General features: G+C 37.4%; 1 protein-coding gene across 3 annotated transcripts in view; it reads left to right on the top strand.

Annotated features, from left to right (window-relative positions):
- Positions 1 to 5,904: 5,904 nt before the first annotated feature.
- CHM (CHM Rab escort protein) overlaps positions 5,905 to 10,179 on the top strand; it is a 249,676-nt gene continuing 245,401 nt past the window's right edge. For 2 of the 3 annotated variants that reach the window (XM_047843817.1, XM_047843818.1), the window contains exon 1: positions 5,907 to 5,960. In XM_047843817.1, coding sequence (XP_047699773.1) covers positions 5,912 to 5,960 — 49 coding nt within the window. In that variant the 5' untranslated portion in view covers positions 5,907 to 5,911. Of the gene's footprint in view, positions 5,961 to 10,179 lie in introns of all 3 variants that reach the window. The other variant, XM_047843816.1, reaches the window with a different exon arrangement.

Here is a 10,179-nt window from a genome sequence, read left to right as displayed (position 1 = left end):
GATGGTGGGACAAAAACATCATCTGTGAAACACACAAGAAATGTTATTCTGAGTTAGACCAATAGTCCAGCCTAGTGTTTCCCAAAGTATGTTCTTCCTTTAAAGGTTATTTTGTCAAGTATACTAAATTTTTTTTAAGGTTATTAAGAAATCTTCATAGCTCACATGTATATTTATTATAAAATATCTGAAGAATCCTCCAGTAAAGAAACCATTTGACTTTTATTGCTCTCTAATTGTATTTGATAGTGCAACCCCTATTAACATCCTACAGAATTACTTTTCCCCAGAAGACACTTTGGGAAAAAGGCTGGCCATGGCACTGAAAGGTGTTTCATAGGGGATTATTTTAGATATCCACTCCTTCAGCATTTAAGAAACATTTATTAAGCTCTTATTCAATTACAGGCATCTTCTAGATGCTTAGGAGTCAGTGAACAAAGATCCCTACCCTCATAGTACTAACTTTTACAGTCCTTGAATTTATATAAGCCTTTCTTAAATATGCTTATATGTTCAATTCCCAAGCCATTAGGGAAGGAGAGAATTTGTATTTTACTTAAGAAAAAATTACATATTCTATAATACCACATGTCAAAAATAACTATTAACATGAAAAGTTTTATTTTGGTCACATGAATTTAAAACCCAAAAGTCAGAGGAATATTGAGAGGATCAATATGGTGTCATATCATTTGACATATGAATAAAACAATTCACTAGTCTGCAGGATAAATTTAAAATGAGAAAATGCCGAATCACCAAATATATGCATTTAAAATGTTGACAAATACTGCCAAATTTCTTTCAACAAATTGTATCAATTTCCACTTCCATTAGCACTGTATGAGTGAGCTTGCTCCCTCAGAAGTTTATCAATACTGTATGCTATCAAATAATTTCATTTTTGCCAATCTGATTGATGGAAGTTGGTATCTCCCACATGCTCACAATGACAGCTGCTGCTATTACTACTACTACTACTGCTGCTGCTACCATTTATTGAGTGCTTACTACCATCAAATACAGTGTTAAGGGCTTTATTTACCCCTCATAACTCCCGTGGAGGGTAAGTTATATTATTGTTGCAATTTTACATATGAGGAAACTGAGGTTAAGAAATGTTAAGTAACTTATCTGAGACCATTCAGTTGGTAGAAGATAAAATTGGGGCTCCAACCTAGGAAGTCTGGCGAAGAGTCTGAACTCATAACCATTATTCTATACTGCCTCTCCAAGAAAATGATGTTCATTGCAATATCATTTGTTGTAGGAAAAAACTAAATATCCATCAATAGAGGAATATTAAGTAAAATCATGGCATATTCATACAATGGAATTACAGGAAAGCATTAAAAATGATGTGTCCCTATATGTTCTGAGAACACAGGATCTCCTAAATATATTATGTAAAAAAATACAGGTGGCAGAATTTCTCTATTTAAGGGATGATTAATATTCATTTGTATAAATCTATGTAAACATATATGTATCTATGTGTGTATATATATATGTGTGTGTGTATACATATATATGTGTATATATATATATATATATATATATATCTCCATCTGTTGATGAACACTGAAGTTGTTTCTATATCTTGGCTACTGTGAATAATGTTGCAATGAACATAGGAGTGCAGATATATCTTTGAGATAGTGATTTTATTTGCTTTGGATATATACCCAGAAGTGGGATTTCAGCAGATATTTTTCAGTGCCTACTATATGCTAGGCACTGAATGATGGTACTGGAAATATAATGATGAAAAACATAGGTATGGCCCTCGCCTTTGCATAACTCACCTCCTAGGAGGGTAACAGATGTAAAATAAGAAACTGCATAAGTAATTTGATATTTCCAATCATGAAAAGTTGAACAAAGGAGAAGTATAGGGTGAAAGGAGACTTAAGGTAGATTGAGGATTAGATGAAGACTTACAAGAGAAAGTGATATTCTGAATGAACTGCAAAATGAGTAGGATTAAGCTAGGAGAAAGGGAGAAGAAGGACAAAAGTATACCTCAGGAATATGGAAGAACATGAATGAAGGCCCTGAAGAAGGAAGGAGCATGGTGTATCAGACAAAATGAAGGAGAGACAATATGGATGGAGCTTAGAGAGAGAAGGGTGCCAGGTATGACAAGAGCCTGGAGAGTTCAGCAGGGACTTTTAGACCATGCTTAAAATTTTGGAGTGTATTTTAAGAGTAATGGGAAATCATGTCGATTTTAGGTAGGGGAGGACATAATTAGATTTGAATTTTTTTAAGATCTAATTTTTAAGTAACCTCTATGCCCAATGTGGGTCTTGAACTCACAACTCTGAGACCAAGAGTCACATGCTCCACCAACTAAGCCAGCCAGGTGCCCTTATATTTGAATTAAAATTTTTTTAAATCTTTTTTTAAAAAAAGTTTATTGGGGCGCCTGGGTGGCGCAGTCGGTTAAGCGTCCGACTTCAGCCAGGTCACGATCTCGCGGTCCGGGAGTTCGAGCCCCGCGTCAGGCTCTGGGCTGATGGCTCAGAGCCTGGAGCCTGTTTCCGATTCTGTGTCTCCCTCTCTCTCTGCCCCTCCCCCGTTCATGCTCTGTCTCTCTCTGTCCCAAAAATAAATAAAAAACGTTGAAAAAAAAAGTTTATTTATTTTGAGAGAGAGAGTGCAAGCAGGGTAGGGGCAGAGAGAGAGGGAGGGAGAGAGAGAATCCCAATCTGTGCTGACAGTGTGGAGTCTGATGCAGGGCTCAACCTCACAAACTGTGAGATCATGACCTGAGCTGAAATCAAGAGTTAGCCGCTAAAATGACTGAGCCACCCAGATGCCCCTAGATTTGAATTTTTAAGAGTTTACTCTCCTCTACAGTGGACTGGAGAGAAGCAAGCATAAATCAAGGGTCGAGCTGGGGCCTATTGTAGTAGTCTAGGCAAGAGATTACGGGGGCAGTCCAGATTGAGAGGTGGGTATGTTTACAATATAACTTTGAGATAGATATGGCAAGAGTTGATGATGAAGTGGTTTAAGAGTGAAAGAGAATAATATATCAAGGATAATTCTTAAGTTTTTGACTTGAGTAACTAATTAGAAGGTAGTACCACTTCTGAGGTAGGGAACACTGGATGAAGAGGTTTGGGAGTGGGGCTGAAATGTTCAGGAGTTCAGTAGTGGACATGTTCAGAAGAGATGTTGAATAAGGGATTGGATATATGGATCTGGAGCTCAAAGGAAAGGCCAGGGATAGAGACCATTAAATTACCAGTTTTTAAACATTTGTTATGTCAGATCACACAGTTATGTAACCTTCTGAATACAAGGTAAATATTCAGGGAATCATGGTTTTCAACTCAGGAAACCATTAAGTACAAAATTAGGATCACAGTGATTTAATAGGGTAAGTCAATATGTATCCATCATCTCGTACTATGACTTATCCAAATAAAATATTTCACTTCTCAAAAATAGACATCCTTAGAATAACAGAATAGACAGCAATTAAGCTGCTTTGCTTCATGCTATTTTACGACATTATCAACCCCTATATTTGTCTTTACTTTACAGGAGATCTATAAAAATACATTTGAAATAAAAGGTATTTTGAACACTTTCTCCATGCAGAGGCTTTTAATTTTTTCTAATGTAACCATATTTTCCATGTTCAGAGAGTGTGTAATAGAGAAAGGACAGCTAAATATAGGCTGGCAAATTTATTTTTCCAAGGGTCCTGCTTTCTAACTTCAGAATAAAAGGGATTTCATATTTGAGGCAAAACATATTGGAATATTAGCATGACAGAGCAATTACTTGTTTATTTTGTTTTATACCCTATTAGATGTAAACTTAATGAAGTCAGAGGTTTTTGTCTGTTTTATTCATTGCTGTAATTCCATCATCTAAATCAGTGTTTTGCACATAGTAGGTATTCAATAAATATTTGAGGAAAATTGAATGAAATGATAAGTAGTGTCTTCACAGTGTGTCTGATTGTTATAAAATTTCTGAATCCATAGAAAGATACACTCATATTGAAAAAGATACACACACAAGTATACAGATATTGCCAAAGTATGATAGAGATACCTTAATTTATCATGTTTTTAACTACCCATCCATAGCTTCTCACTGTTAAAGGAGATTTTGGAAAGTTTCCTGTGTTTACTCTGGGAAATCTATTAATTTTCATTTCCACTGATGGTATTAAGAATCTCATAGATCTAACAGATAAGATCTATTTCACTTCTGATAGTACTCAAAACTTTCTTTTCATATCAAGGCAAATGGCAGTGTGATTTACTGAACAATACCTTACACTTCTCAAAGAAATCTCTTACACAAAATATTCATCAGAGGACCGTATCACAAAAGAATTGTTCAATACATCCAGATAACCCATAAAATAAATTAATGAAGCATGTAAAATGTTGCTAAAGATTATGGCAAAATGCAGCAAAACAAAACAAAACTCAACCCCAGTAAAGTACAGTTTTAAAGAATTTTCATGGAACCTTAGCAAAGAAACAGGTATTGAGCATCTTCAAAATATGACACATGATAGTTGTGGGTAGATATAAAGATGGAATACTCAGTCCCTCTGTATTCACAGTACTTACCATCTATTAAGGGAGTCAGAACTAACCAGTTCAGCAAACACTGGCATCCTACTAAGCAAGAGGCCCACGTTAGATGCAGGGGGTAAAAAGATAAGGCACAGTCCCTGTCATAGAAGGTCTTATAATTTAGGCCTATCTGGGTGTGTATTTTTGTACATATGTAGATATGTGTACTGTATAGGAACCAACCTAAATGCAAATAATTTCAGGGCAATATGGAAGACTATGACAGAATGTTAGCACTACCTATGGAAATTTAACCCAATATAGGGAGGACATAAAAGGAGGAAGTGGTAGAAGCTAAACTGAATCTTAAGGACATGTTAGGTAGAGAATGGGAAGATAATCCCATGATGGAGGAACAACAGTGTGTGACTGGGAAACCACAAACGATTCAGAGGACAAGTTGTGTAAGGGAAGGTCCACTACTGCACTCGCTTTGAATTATTTTGAAACGCTTATAAAATAACTACACAACGAACCCTAAAGCCCCTCATCAAATACAATCACTTTACTATAAAGGCCATTTTATCATGGTCATTTCTGCAGCAGCTTATCAGAAGAATCTTGTATGGACTCCGTGCATATGTATAAAAAACTAGATTCAGAATCATTAGGCGCTTATCAAGCAACTACTATGCTTTCATATCTTTTTTCACTGCTGTAAAGCAAGGCTAATTTTCTAAATATATACTGCCGGATGTCCGGCTGGACTAACTAGAACAAATGCAGACTCAATTTAGGTTCCATTCTGGAGAAAGTAGGGCTAGACTAGGACGAGACGGTTTTCGTGGGTTTTCGTTGGGGAGGTATGGAGGCAAAAAATATATGGGATATAGTTTTAAAGTGTTGGTGCGTAAAATTATGCCTCAGAGGCCAAAACAAAAGAACAGACACGCTAGGGGAAACAGTTTCAAGACTGGAATGAAAATTTCCTTTGTTCACAGAGCAACCCCCTTTCAATTTCACTCCACCCTTCATATATTCCAATTCTTGCTCCATCGTCAAGGGACACCCAGGTTTCCCCACATTCATCCTAGCTAGCTAGAGTGAAAATCTCCACCTCATTACTACCTCAAACCTCCAGGCTAAATGCGCCACTGCACTCTGCCTGGAAAATAAATTGAACTGTTAACATTCGCGTAAACATTTCAAATAAAATGTTGTAGCCGCCTACCTGGACCGGCCACCCAAGAACTACAATATCCAGAATGCACTGTTTTCCCTTCCGCCTTCTACCAGGGCAATGCCTGACTTGATCTCATTTCCACAAGCGATAGTCACATGACACGTTTTCTCTCAAGATGGCGGATAATCTCCCTTCGGAGTTTGACGTGATCGTAATAGGGACGGGTATGTGTGGCTCTGGTACTCCCCGAACAAAGTGTAGGAAGTCTATCTCGTTCCTACCTTTTCTGTCAGTGGCGAAGGTTGGTGAGAAATGCCGGGGGTTGAGCATAGCAGGGAGGACTGGAAGGAAGTGAGGTAGTGTGGAGTCAGCGCGGGAGTTAGCAGCTCCAGGGAGGGGCTTGGACCCACGGTACTTACCGCCGTTTGAGTAGGGGTCGATCTGATCGATGCCGATTGCTGAGGTTGGTTGCTGCGGGTGGTTCCTGTAATTTCCTTAGAGGGTGGTGGGTTTTGCAGTGTCATGAGAATGGAGGATCGGGACTTTATCCATGGAGACGCCTTTTGGCATAACATGATCCCCACCTTGTTGATTTCAAGGCGATATTCTCCGTAATTTTGTCTCGCCCTTTAGTAGGAGTTTTTCATATATTTATGTAGTCCTAGGGTGTATTGCAGCTCGGATACAGCTTAGCCTTCAGTTTTTCGAGAAGGATGCTCAGGTGTTGTTCGTGTGCGTATTAATTACTAGGACCAGGAAACGGATTCTTTTATGTTGAGAGGCCTGGGGAATTGTATTTTGTTGAGGTAGCCATAATTCCTGCTTTATGATGCTGAAAGGTAGCGTTTTGCTTTCTGACACCCACCTATCTACTCACAACTAAATGAGCTGAGAAGCTTCTGTGAATTCCATTTCAGGTGTGTGACCTTATCTTCCCCTTGTTTTCCCATCATTTATTCTCCATGTTTTGGGTGGAGCCAGAAAATCCCCTTCAATATCTAGTTGACAAATTCAACGTGCCACTTGTGGTAGAAGACATTTGGCAGCAGTTAGTATTTTGTTTTTTAACAGTGTAAAGGGTGGATTTGAAATGTGGTGAAATAGGTTGTCGAGTGGGGTTTTCTGCTGTTTGCAGAATGTGGTAGGCCGGAAAAGCTCTGGTGGATGAATACCTGTCCATTGTGTTAATGAATGGAGTTCGCTGTTTTCTCAAACAGTAGGGGCAGCCATGTTGCCAGGGCCGAGTAAAAATTATAGCTACCTGGTTTTGAATGCTTATTATTTGCTAATCGATGTGCTAAGCACTTTACAAGACGTATGCAATTCTCACAACCACCTCGTTAGAGTAGGTATTCTCTACACTTTACAGAAGAGGAAACTGGGGCTTAGAAAGGTTGCAGTGTGCTCAAGATCACACAGCTGGTAAATTTCCAAAGCCCCATTCCATCTCAGAAGGAGAATCAGTGGTTCAAACCCTTAGAGTTAACCCATATAACTCTAATATACTCTAATAATTGGGAAAAGTTACTAGATCTTGCAGGTATTTAAATATGCCTGTTTGAATTACGAGGGCATTTACTCTCTCTGAGCCTCAGTTTCCTTGTTTTTAAATACAGAGAGGGTACACTAGATATCCTTTCAGGTGTTGTCTAATCAAAAATTCTTATTGTAGTGGCACTTGGGTAATTGTTCTCAGGACAGCAAAGACATGTTTATTCCCATCCTGAAAACTGCATGGCTGCAGATAACTTGTCTGTAGCTGCTGTGAACAAATGTTGGATGAGAGCTGGAAGGAGCCTATAGACTATTCATTTGTTCTCTCCACTCTATTTTGAAACTGAGAAGAACATCCATTTTTGAATAGTTGTTAATACCATACTTGGATTCTATATTATTGCCTTCCTTTTTTTTACCTAGAAAGTTGGGGTGTTTTTAAAATTTTTTGAAACATTAAGAGATTTTTTTCCTATCTGGATTCAAATTTTAATTGATAAGAGTGCTAATTCCTATTAAATGCTACTAATTCTTATAATAAATAGTTTGCTTTCTGGTTCAGTTCATAATATGAACTATTTTCATTCTGTTAGAGTCTGTTATGGTAGAGGTAGGAAGATGCTGTGTGTGATCCAGAAAATTGAATTAGGTGGCATCTGGTGTATTTAAAAAAAGATTCATTTTAGACTTGTTCCAGTGAGAGTAATATTTCTCAAAGTATGGGAAAAACTTACTTGAATTTAATCTTAAAAGTTGTTTTTCATATCACTTACTGGTGAACATATTCTGAGTTTATCAAGCACATTGCATAAATTCATGTTATGAAGCTTTGTTTTTAGGCATGTCAAGATGGAAAAATTAGTTAAAAGTTGTTTCCCAAATGACTTCAATAATTCCAATCATTATTTAATCGGAATTGTTTAATTTATTTATTTAAATCCAATTTAGTTAGCATCTAGTGTAATAATGATTTCAAGAATATAATTTAGTAATTCCTCACTAGATACAACACCCAGTGCTCATCCCAACTAGTGCCCTTCTTAATGCCCATCACCCATTTAGCCCATCCCCCACCCAACACCCATTCAGCAACCCTCAGTTCTCTGTATTTAAGAGTCTCTTAAGGTTTGTGTCCCTCTCTGTTTTTATCTTATTTTTGCTTCTCTTCCTTTATGTTCATCTTTAATTGGAATTATTTTTAATGTGTTTGGAATATTTCTTTTTTGAAATAGTTTGCTGAAAGTAGCCTTAAAAATGTTTGCATTACTAAATACTAGCTTGAGTAAATCTTAGAAAAAGCAGCGTTTCTTAGATTCAGTTTTACTGAAAAAAGCAGAGTTAATCATGCATGTATCACAAACATGAAGAAGTAGGCTATGAAATGTAATTTTTATTTTAGTAAATTTAGTTCTAGTTTATGTCATCAAGAGACCATTGCTTCAAGTAAAATCATGTGGATAATACTTAAATCTCTTTGTCTTTGATTAGTGTTTTTCTGTTTTTTGTTTTTTACTTTACATATCATAAGATTTCCCTTAAGATCATGTTTTGAAGAGATTATGGGAAGATAAAGTTTTGTATGTATTTTCTTAGTTATGTCCATATCCTTTTGATTACAAAATACAGGAAATATCTCTCAGACACCCAAAGGCAGATGAATAAAATAAAGTGTTTGAACTGTGAAAAATAAAGTAGAAAAAGGAAAAAAGGAAGGAAGGCTGACTGGAGTCTCAAAGGAGAGGACAAAACTGGAAATAAATGATGTGTCTAGAAAGTGGCTTTCAGTTGGGGTACACAGTAGTCATTTTCAAGGCATTCTGCCGTTTAAAAATACATTGGAATGATAATTTTGTAGGTTACAGAGAAGTATCCTTGGTTTCAAGTTAAAAATAGTCCCAGTAACATAACACCTCAATGGAGGTGACATCAGGCAACCTCTGTACTGCAGTCTGCTTCAGAGCCAACAGTTCAACAGAAGAGCAGGCAAGATGGAAGTTAGGAGAGCTGTGGTAATATTGACGTGCTTCTTACATAGTGGAATCCTTCAGGCCCTTAATTAGAGCATATTTATTCTAATTTTAGAAATAATTCTAGTGTTCTCAGAGCATATTAGAAACATCCTATTTAGAAGATACAGTGTTATCAACTTCTACAAAAGCTGTATTTGGGTGGTGTCATTAGACATAAGTGACAGTTCATGTCTTAATAGGAAAGGGAAGAGACAGACACCTAAAGTGCAAGCCTACATCCAACAGTACAATGGCCTGGGACCAGTTTATGTAGTGACAAACACTCATTTTTCAGAGTATTCAACTCACATTTACTGAGAACTTAGTCTCTGCCCTTGTGAAGTTTACGATATTGCCTATTTTCAGAGACTGGTTGAGGTTTCTGACAGTCACATCCACAGAACTGTTTGTTCTTAAACCAATGTGGGCTTTTCATTGCATCCTTTTTGCTTTCTGAAGACCACATAGTGATTCAGTCTGCATCCCTTTTCTTTCTGAAGTACACCACAGACATTATATTTTGGGAGTTCTTTCCCTAAGACGGGCTAGCTTAAAATTTTTCCTGCAGAGGATAAACACATAGATCCCTTTAATTTTAATTTTTATTTTTGAGAGAGAGAGCTAGAGAGAGAGAACACACTTGTGCAGGCCAAGGTGGGGCAGAAAGAGAGGGAGACAGAGGATCCGAAGCAGGTCCTGCTTTGACAGCAGAGAGCCCTATGTGGGACTCAAACTCACAAACCAGGAGATCATGACCTGAGCCAGAGTTGGACGCTTAACTGACTGAGCCACCCAGGTGCCCTAACATAGATCCTTTTTTGTTTTAAAGTTTATTTTTGAGAGAGGCAGAGAGAGAGAGGGAGACATAGAATCCAAAGCAGGCTCCAGGCTCTGAGCTGTCATCACAGAGCCTGAATTGGGTCAAACCCACGAACCATGA

This window comes from Prionailurus viverrinus, chromosome X (assembly GCF_022837055.1).
Source record: "Prionailurus viverrinus isolate Anna chromosome X, UM_Priviv_1.0, whole genome shotgun sequence".
Classification (NCBI taxonomy): domain Eukaryota; kingdom Metazoa; phylum Chordata; class Mammalia; order Carnivora; family Felidae; genus Prionailurus; species Prionailurus viverrinus.
The sequence above is the reverse complement of the archived record's forward strand: the minus strand, read 5'-3'. Positions and strand labels throughout refer to the sequence as shown.